General features: G+C 43.1%; 1 protein-coding gene across 1 annotated transcript in view; it reads right to left on the reverse strand.

Moving 5' to 3' along the window:
* Positions 1-200: 200 nt before the first annotated feature.
* The window catches only part of LOC137378228 (complement C1q tumor necrosis factor-related protein 3-like), a 47,040-nt gene continuing 31,467 nt past the window's right edge, over positions 201-15,773 (reverse strand). The window contains exons 5-6 of the mRNA XM_068048483.1: positions 8,324-8,423; positions 201-360 (exon numbers count right to left, since the gene is read on the reverse strand). Coding sequence (XP_067904584.1) covers positions 201-360; positions 8,324-8,423 — 260 coding nt within the window. The remainder of the gene's footprint in view (positions 361-8,323; positions 8,424-15,773) is intronic.

Genomic DNA, 15,773 nt, shown 5'->3' on the forward strand with positions numbered 1-15,773 from the left:
AGGGCTGGAATGAAAATATTAAAAATATTTGGTGCAAAGCCAAACACAGAAAGAAGAAATGGGCCTTTTATGTTTTAATGAAGCTTCTGTCACCATTCTGAATGGACCATAGGTAAAGGGTTAAATTAGGTCAGAATGTTTAATTATATTCGCAGTATGGTGCATTTATTGTAATTAAGGAACAACTTTAACAGAGGTTCTTAGCTACCCTCAAAAAGGAGGAAGCCAGAAAATGTACAGTATCTTTGGTGGTCACCATGTAACGCTCCATTTCCCATCCGCAGCCAAACTTCATCTCCTGTTTCCAGCTTAAGCACTCCACTGTTTCCTGAAGTATCATGTTTGCCCTTGGATTCAGAACTGAAAGGTGACAAAACAAAATATCAAATATGTTATATTTTTCTTAGAGGTGGCCTCATCATCCATACCATCTGTTAATATTACCAGTCAAAATAGTTGAGATCAAACAACTTTTTTTTAATATTAATTGATTTAAAAATATACATATGTCTAGATGATAATGGCACAATTGGGAGAACTAGTTTGGATGAGATACTAAAATATTATCCCCAGAACTATGAGACTCTGTTCTGTGTCAAAGGTTGCAGATAGGTCGAGAAGGATGAGGAGCAATAGTGCACCATGGTCACAATCACACAGTATGTCATTTGTGACTTTGATTACATGACAACAGATCTGAGAATTTTGGAGATGTAAAGATAGTTGGAGATGGAATAGTAGTTTGTAAGAACAGAGAGGTCAAGGGTGGATTTTTTTGAGGATGGTATCTGAGGAGAGGGAACCGTTTCCAATATAAGAAAAAAAAATTAATAATTTATTATAGCAGCTTTCATGACCTCATGATGTCCTAAAGAATTTTACAGCCAATGAAGAAATTCTGCAGTGTAGACACTGTTGGAATGTAGGAAAAGTGCCAGCCAATATACACACAAGATCCCACAAATAGCAAAAGCAAAATACTGTGAATGCTGGAAATCTGAAAAAAAACCCCCATAAAATGCTGGAAACACTGAGCAGTCTGGCAGCATTTGTGGAAAGAGAAACAGAGTTAACATTTCAAATTAATGAACTTTTATCAGAACTTCTAAAGCAGGGCACCAGCTGGCTGGAATAGTGTTAATGTAATTTGGGATGTAAAAGGTTTTGAACTTTAGCTAGAAGCAAATCAGTTAAGAAAATTCTGAAACAGAGACCAAATAAATTTACAATTCAGCAGATCACCATCGAAAGATAAGGAACAGGATATTTTCAGTTTCTTTTACAAATACAATTGTGTCCTGAATGGTAGATAAAGGCAATAAGCAATTAGCATAACTACATTAAAAGTGGCTGTCTATTATCCCAGAATTGTTACAGTGCAGAAGGAGGCCATTCGACCTATTGTGTCCCGAAAGAGCAATTCACCTAATGCCATTCCCTCGCCTTCTCCCTGTAACCCTGCATGTTCTTCCTTTTCAGATAATGTTCTAATTCCCTTTTGAATGCCTCAATTGAACGTGTTTCCACCACACTCTCAGGCAGTGCATTCCAGATCCTTACCACATGCTGCATGAAAAAGTTTTTCCTCATGTCGCTTTTGTTTCTTTTGCAAATCACTTTAAATCTGTGCCCTTTCATTCTCAATCCTTTCATGAGTGAGAACAGTTTTTCCCTATCCACTCTGTCCAGACCCCTCATGAGTTTGAATATTTCTATCAAATCACCTCTCAGCCTTCTCTTTTCCAAGGAAAACAGTCCTAATTTCTCCAATCTATCTTCATAACTGAAGTTCCTCATCCCTGGAACCATTCTCGTGAATCTTTTCTGTACTCTCGCTAATGCAGGTTATTTCATGGTAATAATCTTTTGTGATTGTTGACAGCCTGAGTAAAGGTATTCTCATAATCAAGTGCTGACCTTGTAATGCTCTATTATGTATTTATGCAGTAAGGCTAAATAATGAAATGATAATTGCTGTGATGGTTTCAGGTCTGGTTAATCAGGAGCATTGTTTTAATACATCAATCATCTCTAAGTAATGTGAAGTAAATACAAATTACTCTGCAGTTATTTTGGCTATAAAGATTAATAGTTCATATCTGTCATAATTTTGCAAGAATTTCTATACTTCTGCTGGTAAGCCAGCAGAGACCTGCACACGGAGAATGTTATTTTTACTGTATCTCCTCCAGCAGCTGAAATTTTTGGGTCCTGGCCTCCATCTACGTAAACTTCAATGCTTCAATTATATTGCAGGACCGAATTCAGTAGAAGCAGATCTGCATCATGGTAAGGCCACAGATGTTACAAATTCACCCTGCTTAAACTATGGGGTAGATTCGGAGCATCATTAGCAACATCGGAGCAATTATGTATGTGTAAGATTGGCCATTCAAGAACTGTGACTGCATGTTTCTAATTCATAAAGTCATACAGCCAGTTACAGCACAGAAAGAGGCCATTCAAGCCATTGAGTCCATGCCGGCTCTCCAGTCAGTCCCACTACCCGCACTCAATCCCCATGGTCCTGCATGTTTATTTCCTTCAAGTGCCCATCCAACTTCCTTTTGAAATGATTGATTGTTCCTGCCTCCACCACCCTCTTGGGCAGCGGGTTCCAGATCATTACCACTTGCTGCGTAAAAAAGTTCTTCCTCACATTCCCCCTGCTTCTCTTGCCCAAAACCCTCAATTGTGTCCCCTAGACCTTGTACCATCAGTTAACAGGAACAGTTGTTCATTGTCTAACTTATCTAAGATTGTCGTAGTCTTGTACACGTCTATCAATCCCCCCCTCAATCTCCTCTGCTCCAAGAAGAACAACCCCATCTTTGCCAACCTAACCTTGTAACTAAAATCCCCCATCCCTGGTAAATCTCCTCTGCACCCTCTCAAGGACCCTCACATCCTTCCTAAAAGTATGGTAGCCAGAACTGGATGGAATACTCTAGTTGGGGTTTAACCAGAGCTTTATAAATGGTTCAGCATAACTTCCCTGCTTTTGCACTCAATGCCGCTATTTATGAAGCCCAACATCCCATATGCTTTGCTAACCACTCTCTCAATATGTTCTGCCACCTTCAACGATCAATGCAAATGCACCCCCAAGTCCCTCTGTTCCTGCACACTCTTTAGAATGGAGCCATTAAGTCTATATTACCTCACCCTATCCCTTCTGCCAAAATGGATCACCTCACACTTCTCTGAATTAAGTTCCATTTGCTACTTGTCTGCCCATTCTGTTAGCTTATCTGTATTCTGTTGCAGGCGATTTGCATATCATCCTCACTGTTTGCCATTCCTTCAAGCTTGTTATCACTGGAAAATTTTGAATTTCTACTCTGTATTCCAAGATCCAAGTCATTTATATATAGCAAAAAAAGCAGTGGTCCTAGCTTTGACCTTTGGGGAACACTACCGTCTACCATCCTCCAGTCTGAAAAACAACCATTCACTGTTTTCTGCCCTTAAGCCAATGTTTTTAACCAATTGGACACTGACCATTCCATGGGCCTCAATTTTGATAACCAGCCTTTTATGTGGTACTTTATCAAATGCTTTCTTAGAATCCATACAGACAACATGCAAAGCATTCCTTTCACCAACCTACTCTTTTACTTCCTCAAAAATTTAATCAGATTAGTCAAGCATGATCTGTCTTTTACAAATCCATGCTGGCTATCCTTAATTATATCAAATCTCTCCTAGTGCCCATTGCTTTTTCCCCTGATTATTGTTTCTAAAATCATAAGTACCACTGATGTTAAACTAAGTGGCCTGTAGATGCTAGGACTGTCCTTACACCCTTTCTTGAATAAGGGTGTCACATTTGCCACTCTCCAATCCTCTGGCACCTCCCCCATATCAAGGGGAGAATAGAAGTTTATGGCAAGCCCTTCCAATATTTCCATCCCCAATTCCTTTAGCAATCTGGTGTCTTCTTCCTGTAGCTGCTTCGAGCAAGCGTTTGGAGATCACACGGGTCTGTACATCACATCCTGTCTGGTGATGGACAGCAGTTTCCGATACACTCGTTAAAGCAAGACCACAACACTCCCTTCCAATCTTTACCCTATCCATTGTTTCTCTGCTTCCACAGATATTTTGTCAGTTTCCTTTTCCTTAGCAAACACCAAAACAAAGTCCTCGTTAAGTATTCTAGTCTTGCCCTGTGGTTCGAAGCATATTTTACCCCCTTTGTCCTTAATAGGCCCCACCCACCTCTTAACTACCTGCTTACTATTTACATACCAGTAGAAGATTTTTGGGTTCCCTTTTATGTTAACTGCCATTCTATTCTCATATTCTCTCTTTGCCAGTCTTATTTTCCCTTTCACTTCCCCTCTCAATTTATTGTACTTGACCTAGACTAGACAACTAGAGCATGATACAGAAAGATGCCAACAGCGTGGGTTCAATCTCCGTATTGGCTGTGTTAGTTCATGGAAGCCTGCCTCCTTGCCTTATCCCACACTTGAGGAGTGGTGACCCTCAAGCTATAGATCACCAAGTGTCACTCACTAATGGAGGGAGATGTTTATGGCCCTTTTGGAACATAGCTAAAACAGCTACTCTCCGCAGGCCCATTGGATGCTGCTATGAGACACAAATATTCACTTCAACATATGCATGCAAAGGATCATAATCATGGAAAGATATGCCTTAGATTACTAAAGTTCAGGATGGATCCTATCTGAGGCAAATATCAATGTAAAGCAAAATTTGTTCTTTCAGATGTCCCAATCCTTTGGAACACATGTCTCAGATTGTTTCTGTGTCTTGGTCCTTAGCTGACAAATGTCATTTGTTGTTAGCTCAGGAATTGTCACTTTGTCACTTTATTTTGACTTACTGGTCATATCACAGGCCATCAAGTAATCTTCCCTGAATTTGGTAGGTTACTGAATTATCATTCATTTAAACTGTAAGTCTAGAAACCCTCAAACAGATGTATTATCCAATAAATACAAGGCCTTGGTGAGACCACATCTGGAGTATTGTGTGCAGTTTTGGTCTCCTTATCTGAGGAAGGATGTTCTTGCTATGGAGGGAGTGCAGCAAAGGTTCACCAGACTGATTTCTGGAATGGCAGAACTGACGTAAGAAGAGAGATTGGGTCGATTAGGCTTGTATTCGTTAGCGTTTAGATGAATGAGAGGGGATCTCATAGAAACCCACAAAATTCTAACAGGACTGGACAGAATAGATGTAGGAAGGATGTTCCTGATGGCGGGTTGAGTCCAGGACCAGGGGTCACAATCTAAGGATAAGGGGTAAGCCATTTAGGACTGAGATGAGGAGGGATTTCTTCACCCAGAGAGTGGTGAACCTGTGGAATTCTCGACCAGAGAAAGCAGTTAAGGCCAAATCATTAAATATATTCAAGAAAGAGTTAGATATAGTTCTTAGGGCTAATGGGATCAAGGGATACGGGGAGAAAGCGGGAACAGGGTACTGAGTTTGGATGATCAGCCATGATTGTATTGAATGGCGGAGCAGGCTTGAAGGGCCGAATGGCCTACTTCTGCTCCTATTTTTCTATGTTTCTATACGTTTATTTATTTAGAGATACAGCACTGAAACAGGCCCTTTGGCCCACCGAGTCTGTGCCAACCATCAACCACCCATTTATACTAATACTACATTAATCCCATATTTTTACCACATCCCCACCTTCCCTCAATTCCCCTACCACCTACCTATACTAGGGGCAATTTATAACAGCCAATTTACCTATCAACCTGCAAGTCTTTGGCTGTGGGAGGAAACTGGAGCACCCGGCGAAAACCCACGCAGTCACAGGGAGAACATGCAAACTCCACACAGGCAGTACCCAGAATTGAACCTGGGGCACTGGAGCTGTGAGGCTGCGGTGCTAACCACTGCGCCAATTTTTTTAGAACATTAGAACATTAGAACATTACAGCGCAGTACAGGCCCTTCGGCCCTCGATGTTGCGCCGACCATCTGACCTACACTATTCCATTTTCATCCATATGTCTATCCAATGACCACTTAAATGCCCTTAAAGTTGGCGAGTCTACTACTGTTGCAGGCAGGGCGTTCCACGCCCCTACTACTCTCAACGTAAAGAAACTACCTCTGACATCTGTCCTATATCTTTCACCCCTCAACTTGAAGCTATGTCCCCTCGTGTTTGCCATCATCATCCGAGGAAAAAGACTCTCACTATCCACCCTATCTAACCCTCTGATTATCTTGTATGTCTCTATTAAGTCACCTCTCCTCCTCCTTCTCTCTAACGAAAACAACCCCAAGTCCCTCAGCCTTTCCTCGTAAGACCTTCCTTCCATACCAGGCAACATCCTAGTAAATCTCCTCTGCACCCTTTCCAAAGCTTCCACATCCTTCCTATAATGCAGTGACCAGAACTGCACGCAATACTCAAGGTGCGGCCTCACCAGAGTTTTGTACAGCTGCATCATGACCTCGTGGCTCCGAAACTCGATCCCCCTACTAATAAAAGCTAACACACCATATGCCTTCTTAACAGCCCTATTAACCTGGGTAGCAACTTTCAGGGATTTATGTACCTGGACACCAAGATCTCTCTGCTCATCTACACTACCAAGAATCTTCCCATTAGCCCAGTACTCTGCATTGCTGTTACTCCTTCCAAAGTGAATCACCTCACACTTCTCCGCATTAAACTCCATTTGCCATCTCTCAGCCCAGCTCTGCAGCCTATCTATGTCCCTCTTTACCCTACAACACCCTTCGACACTATCCACAACTCCACCGACCTTCGTGTCATCCGCAAGTTTACTAACCCACCCTTCTACACCCTCATCCAGGTCATTTATAAAAATGACAAACAGCAGTGGCCCCAAAACAGAACCTTGCGGTACACCACTAGTAACTAAACTCCAGGATGAACATTTGCCATCAACCACCACCCTCTGTCTTCTTTCAGCTAGCCAATTTCTGATCCAAAGCTCTAAATCACCTTCAACCCCATACTTCCGTATTTTCTGCAATAGCCTACCGTGGGGAACCTTATCAAACGCCTTACTGAAATCCATATACACCACATCCACGGCTTTACCCTCATCCACCTGTTTGGTCACCTTCTCGAAAAACTCAATAAGGTTTGTGAGGCACGACCTACCTTTCACAAAACCGTGCTGACTATCGCAAATGAACTTATTCTTTTCAAGATGATTATAAATCCTATCTCTTATAACCCTTTCCAACATTTTACCCACAACCGAAGTAAGGCTCACAGGTTTATAATTACCAGGGCTGTCTCTACTCCCCTTCTTGAACAAGGGGACAACATTTGCTATCCTCCAGTCCTCCGGCACTACTCCTGTCAATGACGACATAAAGATCAACAACAACGGCTCTGCAATCTCCTCCCTGGCTTCCCAGAGAATCCTAGGATAAATCCCATCTGGCCCAGGGGACTTATCTATTTTCACTCTTTCCAAAATTGCTAACACCTCCTCCTTGTGAATCTCAATCCCATCTAGCCTAGTAGGCTGTATCTCAGTAATCTCCTCGGCAACATTTTCTTTCTCTACTGTAAATACTGACGAAAAATATTCATTTAACGCTTCCCCTATCTCCTCTGATTCCGCACACAATTTGAACAGAAACATTGGCACACTGGTTTACAGTTATTACAGGATTGACTATAAGATAGAAATTAGAAAACAGAAGCATTTGATGCAGTAAACTGGAATGTGAACCAGTCCCAGACACAGCTCTCTGCAAATTAATTTTTACATGATGATTGCTGCCGGCGATCGATGGATTTTCTCTGGTTTATCTATCTCATGGCGACAGATACAAGCAGATTACTGAATTGGAATAAAACAGGATGAGAAATACTTTACAAAATGTGACTGGGAAAAGGATATTTTAAAGAGTCTTTTAAACTCAAGGAGAACTGCCAGTCAAATATAAGTTTAAAAAAACCCACAAGATGCTTGAATTTGAATAGAACAGCTTAGCCCTTTGCTGGGGCAGATATATCTATACTCTAAAGCAGTTGTGTATCAAAACGAGATGTGTCATTTTCTCTAATTGAACATAGTTTTTAACTCTACAAAAGGAGGAAGTCTATTATACATCATATGGAAATATGCTTGATTCTTATCACATTGTTCTGTGCATATTTGTTCAATTGTCTGCATAGAGTTTAGCTTATTGGCAACCACGGTTTTTGGTATTAGAAAAGAGTTGTTAGGTACCGTTAACATCTTATAGGCAGTCGAGCAGACCACCTGCAAAGCCTGTACACTTTGATTTTAAGATTGAAATGCTAAAATTCACTAGACTTAAGAGTTTTGGTTCATACCTGTACATGCTTATGATGGCATTTCCATTGTGCATTAGGTAGACAGAAGTTTCTTCTACATCTTCATGCTTCATCATGTTGAAAATAAAGAAATAAACTCCTGTAGTAAAATATAATACAATCAATTGTGCTACTGATATCTTTGCCATTTATCATTTATTCTGTTTATTGTCATTTTCACAAAGTTATAATTGTAACAATACCAAACGTATATTATCCAGATTCTGGCTGGATATTTTCATATGTCAGATTCTCATAACTAACCACCAATACAAGACTCTATGATACCACACAAAGAGGGTGAGAGTCCCATCATCTTCTATATAATCATATTCAATTCTAGTTACTTTATGATCCAAGGAGTAGCTGGTCAGATGTCCAAATCAGTTTGAATGCTGAAAATTTGGCTGCACATTGTTGTCAATTATCATAATGTTGCTCTTAAGAGACAGATATAACTTGTGCACTGTTCTGTGCCATTAACCTCAGAAGTCATTTTAATTTCTGGTGTTAGTGTAAATTGGTGATATTGAATTAGCTGTTACTTATGTGTAAATGGTGCATCAGACAAGGAGCAGAGGCACATTTAAATGCAGATATCCAAATGTTGTTGTCCGTGCTGTTAGCTACGCAAAAATGACATTTTGCTGCCTGCCTCACCTTTGAATTGGATAGAATGGCTGAAGTTGCGGAATTTGTGCTGTCAATATGAACTAGACATGCCCACAGAAAAGTTAAGTCTTGCCATTTCAAGTGTAAGTGCCCTTTTAATAACATAAGTATTAAGAACTACCAATCAACTTCTGTGACATCAAAAATTAATTATTACAAAAGTGGAGTCTTATTCCTTCAGGTAGTCATTGTTATTAGGGAATTTAAAATGTCTTTTAAAATTCTTGAGCAGTGTGAGGGCCTGGCACTGAGTCCAGGCACCTCACCACCCAGAAACCCCACCCCTCCCCCACAGCTTGCTCAGCTATTGCTGCACAAAGCTTGTGGAATTGGCGATGGCATGTCGATCTGTGCACATCTCCAGCATCAGTTGGGTGGTATGTTGTATATGGGTATCCATGAGGGTCACCAATCTCTTGATGGAGGAACCCAAACGTGCACATGCCAGAGATATGGGCTGCAATTTTACACTGGGGCAGAAGCCACCTCCCCCTCAGCTTAAAATCGGAAGCGAGCCCGTCTCCGCCAGGCCTGGGAGCCACACAGGGATTTTACATGGTCCAGACCCTTAGTTTGCCTCAGGTGGGACTTCTGCCTCCAGGAGCTGCCAGCCAATCAGCCAGACCAGCAGCTCCTCAGTCCCTGCAGTGCCACCAGGATTCAGGAGGATCGTGGAGATCGGTGCTGAAAGTGGTAATTGGGTTTTTGGGCCTCACCGGGGAGAATTGAATGGGCCCTGGCAAGGGGGGTAGAAGTCGATCATGAGGGCAGGGGAGGTGCAGCAGCAGGTGTGACAGGAGCAGTTGGGGGGCCCTACTTGGGGCACCAGCTCCATTGTCACTGACTGGGTTGGTAGTCCTTTTCTAGCAAGCTCAACCTAATGCACAGCCACATGTAAGCCCTAAGGAAAGCAATGTGTGGTGCATCCACCTTAGCGGGCTGCATGAGGTCATTCACCCACTTGCGGCACTGTAGCCAGGTTCTAGGGACAACCCCACAGCTGCTGACCAGTTCTGCAATCTCTGTCCAGACTTGCTTGGTCTGGCAGTCCAGCCTTCTCCTCCTGTCCTGGGGGAAGAGGACCTCCTGTCTTCTTGAGCAGCCTGCAGGAGAACCTGTGGGGTGATATTGCTAAACTGTGGGGCCACCCAGGATCTTGCCTCTGCCATTCTTTGAAAGGGCTTTCTATAGCAGGCCTCCCACTCAGGCTTCTTTATGAGTGAATCAATTGAAAACCAAGGTGGAAGCCCATTAAATATGGCAACATCACTTCCAAAGGCGTGACCTCACGCTGCCACCACTGCCTTACAGGACGCCTCCTTCACCTGCTGGCAGTTAATTGGCCTGCCACTGCAGAATACCGATCCCCAGACTGTCCCCGGCCCAAGTGTTAGTGGCTTCGGCTTCCAATCCCGGCGGTGGGACCTCAGGCATCACCGAAAAATTCAGCCCCATAATTTAAATGTCTTTATTCTGTGGAAATTTAAATGCATTAATGTCCCAATTACAGCAAGTTGAATGTCAGTAGGTACTTTCTGCTACATGTCATTCTTTCCAATATTCCCATTCTTTCCACTGCTCTGCTGCCAGCTCTGAACAAATTTTCTCCACATCTTTTCTGCCAAAAATCAAGACTGGGAAGTTTTGAAATAAGCTCTTCAGTCATTGCTTAATAAGCAAACCCAGCATTAACACATGGTCAGTACATTAAGATGTGTTGTACCTGCTGAGCGTGTTATTAGAAACTTGGAAAAAAGTTAGCAACCACTTAATTAGTGCTAATGGATCAAATTGCTATAGCAGGCAGAATAACTACCTCGCCCCAAACCAGGGTTTAACTTCCACCTTTGAAAAAGAGGTAAATTAATATATTGACAGCAGTCTGACAAAACGTAAGGACCAGGATAATTCTTGCAATTCCTAAGGACCCAGCCCAGTGTTTGCTGGGCCTAGCCACCGGCGAGTTAGGTTCTCCAACAGTAAGCAAGCAGATAGATGCTGCTAGCTGAAAGAAGTTGCATTCTCTTCCACGGCAAAGTGCAGCTCTCTCCACAATATGCATGTGGTTGAGACACAAGTGGAACAAATCCTAATAAGAAAGTGTGATAATTCACCTTCACTTGGACCTGGCAAAATACCAAGCAGTCTGGGGAGGTTCACTGAACACAAACAGCCCACATACTGTCTGTGAAATGAAACAATTCTTAACCGATATGAGAGATCTCTACCTTCCTCCTTCAGTCCCAGGCCTAACAAATTCTGAGAAAGGCAGATCAAATAAATTTCTGTGCTCTCTAGATCCACATTGTTCCTGGTCCAATACAGCAATGTCAAGAAGTCTCCTGCAAGTTTTGTGCAATCAAATGATACAATGGATTCATAAAATAGATCTGCAAATGTACATTTCTGAGATTTCAATTAAAAAGCAAAAGGCTGAGAGTTATAAGGACAAATGATGGAGGTCTATAAAATAATTAAAAGGCTGGATAGTGTGTCTATAAATAAAGTATTCAGTTTAACAGACTGGAGAGGACCAGGAGATATGAGTTTAAACTATGTGAGAGTAGCAATAGACAGGATGTTAGGCAGCTCTTCTCATCCCAAAGAGTAATGAGCGTCTGGAATACAATGCTGGCTGGTGAGGTGGGTGTTGACTCTCTATGCCTTTAAGAGGGGGGCTGTAACAGTTCCTTACTGGGACAAAAATCACATCATGTAGAAGGAAAGTATTTTTCTGGATAACACAAGGTCCACGTGATCTCTTGGACTGATTTATCATTTCAGGGCAGTCAGAGAGCAATTTTCCAGAATATTTTCCCCTTCTTGGGCCTGTATTTTTTTCCTCTGACATTTTGCCTCTCCCAGGGGATTACATGGCTGAGGGGGTTTTGGTGGCAGTAGGATGTGTCTAGTCATGGTGCTCCAGTCATTATGATGTGGTGCAGGCTGGATGGACCAGTCTTTTCCTGCCTGTCAATTTTATATGTAGATATAAGTAAATGCTGTGTGTAATATGATAACTCCTGACTGAGTCATGGCAACCGTGGAAACATTATGCAAAGAATGGCAATTGTGCATCAGCAAATTGCATACAGTTGGATAGATATTCTGGAATTCAGTTTCATTCATAGTTGGATCAAACTGGAAAGAAACTTTCAGAAGATTAAATGAGTTGAATGAAGTCCATGAATGAGCAGATTATACACTGATATGACAGCCTAAATGGCCTTTTCTTATTTTATGATTTCTGAGGTTCTTAAGTACTCTTAATTCTTTCCAGTTTCTTCAGAATCATAGAAAGTTTATGGCATAGAAAAAGAGGCCATTTGGCCCATCCTGTCTGCGCTGACCAGAAAAGAAAGCCACCCAGCCTAATCCCACTTTCCAGCATTTGATCTGTAGTCCTGCAGGTTACAGGGACTTCGGGTGCACATCCAGACACTTTTCAAATGAGATGAGGTTTTCTGCCTCTACCACCCTTTCAGGCAGTGAGTTCCAGACCATATCCATTCCCTGGGTGAAAAGGTTTGTCCTCATCTCCCTCTAATCCTTCTACCAATCACTTTAAATCTATGCTGTCTAGGCACTGACACTTCTGCCAAGGGAAATAGGCCCTTGCAATCACTATATCCAGGCCCCTCACAATTTTGCACATCTCAGTCAAATCTTCCCTCAGCCTCCTCTGTTCCAAGGAGAACCACCCCAGCCCATCCAATCTTTCCTCATAGCTGCATTTTTCCAGTCTTGGCAACATCCTCGTAAATCTCCAGTGCAATCACATACTTTCTGTAACGAGGTGACCAGAACTTCACAGTACTTACGTTGTAACCTAATTATATCATTCCAGCATAACCTCCCTACTCTGAAATTCTATGCCTTGGCTAATAAAGGAAAGGATTCCATATGCCTTCTTAACCATCTTATAGACCTTTTCTGTTACCTTCAGGGATCTGTGGACAAACACTCGAAGATCCCTCACTTCCTTTACACGTCTGAATATCCTCCCATTTACTGTGTATTCCTTTGCCTTGTTTGACCTCTCCAAATGCATCTCATCTTAAAGTTATTTGTTTGCAGGATGTGAGTGTCACTGGCCAGGCCAGCATTTGTTGCCCATCCCTAATTGCCCTTCAGAAAGTGTTGGTGAGCTGCCTTCTTGAACCATTGCAGTCAGTACACCCACAGTGTTGTTAGGAAGGGAGCTGACCCACCGACAGTGAAGGAATGGTGATATAGTTCCAAGTCAGGATGGTGTGTGGCTTGGAGGGGAACTTGCAGGTGGTAGAGTTCCCATGCATCCCGACAATAGTACTGAAGACTTGTGCTCCAGAACCAGTCATGCCCCTAGCCAAGCTGTTCCAGTCTACCCAGCAGACTGAGATTGGGAATTGACCGGTTTGGATTTGTCCTGCTTAATGTGCACAGGACATAACTGGACAATTTTCCACATTGCCAGATAGATGCCAGTGCTGTCGCTGTACTGGAATAGCTTGGCTAGGGGTGCGGCTAGTTCTGGAGAACAAGTCTTCAGTACTATTGCCAGAATGTTGTCAGTGTACATTGCCTTTGCAGTCTCAAGTGCCTTCAGCCGTTATTTGATATCACGTGGACTGAATTGGATTGGCTGAAGACCAGCATCTATGATGCTGGGGACGTCAGGAGGAGGCCCAGATGGATCATCCACTCGACACTTCTGCTGAAGTTGGATGCAAGTGCTTCAGCCTTGTCTTTTTCACTGATGTGCTGTGCTGCCCCATCATTGAGGATGGGGATATTTGTGGAGCCTCCCCCTCCTGTATGTTGTTTAATTGTCCACCATCATTCATGACTTGATGTAGCAGGACTGTAGAGCTTAGATCTGATCCATTGGTTGTGGGATTGCTTAGCCCTGTCTCTTGCATTCTGCTTCTGCTGTTTGGCAGGCAAGTAGTCCTATCTTGTGGCTTCACCAGGCTGATACCTCATTGAGGTATGACTGGTGCTGCTCCTGGCATGCCATCTTGCACTCTTCATTGAACCAGGGTTGGTTCCCCATCTTGATGGTAATGTTAGAGTGGAGGATATGCCGGGCCCTGAGGTTACAGATTGTGGTTGAGTACAATTCTGCTGCTGCTGATGGCCCACAGCCCCTCATGGATGCCCAGTTTTGAGTTGCTAGATCTGTTCGAAATCTATCCCATTGAGCACTGTGGTAGTGCCACACAACACAATGATGGGTATCCTCAATGTGAAGACAGGACTTTGCCTCCACAAGGATTGTGCGGTGGTCACTCCTACCAATACTGTCATGGACAAATGCATCTGCGACAGGTAGGTGGTGAGAATGAGGTCAAGTAGGCGTTTCCCTCTTGTTTGTTCCCTCACCACCTGCCACAGACCCAGTCTAGCAGCCATGTCCTTTAGGACTCAGCCAGCTCGGTCAGTAGTGGTGCTACCGAGCCACTTTTGGTGATGGACATTGAAGTCCCCCACCCAGAGTACATTTTGTGCCCCTTTCTATCCTCAGTGCTTCTTCGAATTGGTGTTCAACATGGAGAAACACTGATTTAGCAGCTGAGGGGTGGGGTGGGTGGGGGGTTGCCGGTAGGTGGTAATCAGCAGGAGGTTTCCTTGCCCATGTTTGACCTAATGCCATGAGACATCATGGGGTCCAGTGTCAGTGTTGAGGACTCCCAGGGCAACTCCCTCTCGACTGTATACCACTGTGCCACCACCTCTGGTGGGTCTGTCCTGCTGGAGGGATAGGACATACCCAGGGATGGTGATGATGGTTTCTGGGAAATAGTCTGCAAGGTATGAATCAGAGTATGATTATGTCAGGCTATTGGACAGCTCTCCCAAATTTGGCACAAGCCTCCAGATGTTAGTAAGGAGGATCTTGCAGGGTGGTCAGGGTTGGGTTTGCTGTTGACGTTTCCAGTGCCTAGGTTGATGCCTGGTGGTCCGTCCAGTTTCATTCCTTTTCTTAGACTTGGTAGCGGTTTGATAAGCTAAATGGTTTGCTAGGCCATTTCAGAGGGCCAAGAGTCAACCACATTGCTGTAGGTCTGGAGTCACAATTAGGCCAGACCAGGTAAGGACAGCAGATTTCCTCCCCTAAAAGGACATTAGTGAACCAGATGGGCTTTTACAACAATCCACAATGGTTTCATGGTCACCACTAGACTAGATTTTAATTTCAGATTTATTACTTGAATTAAAATTCAATCATCTGCCGTGGTGCAATTCAAAACCACATCCCCAGAGTATTAGCCTGGGGTTCTGGGTTACTAGTCTAGTGAAATTACCATACGCCACCGCCTCCCATACTTCACAAGGTTAAATTCCATTTGCCACTTTTCTGCCCACCTGACCAGTCCATTGATATCATCCTGCAGTTTACAGCTACCCTCTTTGCTACCAACCACGTGGCCAATTTGTGTGTGGTCTGCGAACTCTTGATCATTCCCTCTATATTTACATCCAAATTGTTAAAATATACCACAGGGGACCTAGTTCTGAGCTCTGTGGAACCCGACTGGAAACAGCCTTCCAGTCGCAAAAACACCCGTTAACAATTACCCCTTGTTTCCTGCCACTGAGCCAATTTTGCATCCAGCTTGCGATGTTCCCCTGGTTCCCATGGGCTTTTTTTTTTTAAAACCAGTCTGCCATGTGGGACCTTGTTAAAAGCCTTGCTAAAATTCATGTAGACCACATCAACTGGACTACCCGTATCAATCCTTCTTGTTACTTCCTCAAAAAATTCAGTCATTAGTCAGACATGACCTTCCCTCAA

This window comes from Heterodontus francisci, chromosome 1 (assembly GCF_036365525.1).
Source record: "Heterodontus francisci isolate sHetFra1 chromosome 1, sHetFra1.hap1, whole genome shotgun sequence".
Lineage (NCBI taxonomy): Eukaryota > Metazoa > Chordata > Chondrichthyes > Heterodontiformes > Heterodontidae > Heterodontus > Heterodontus francisci.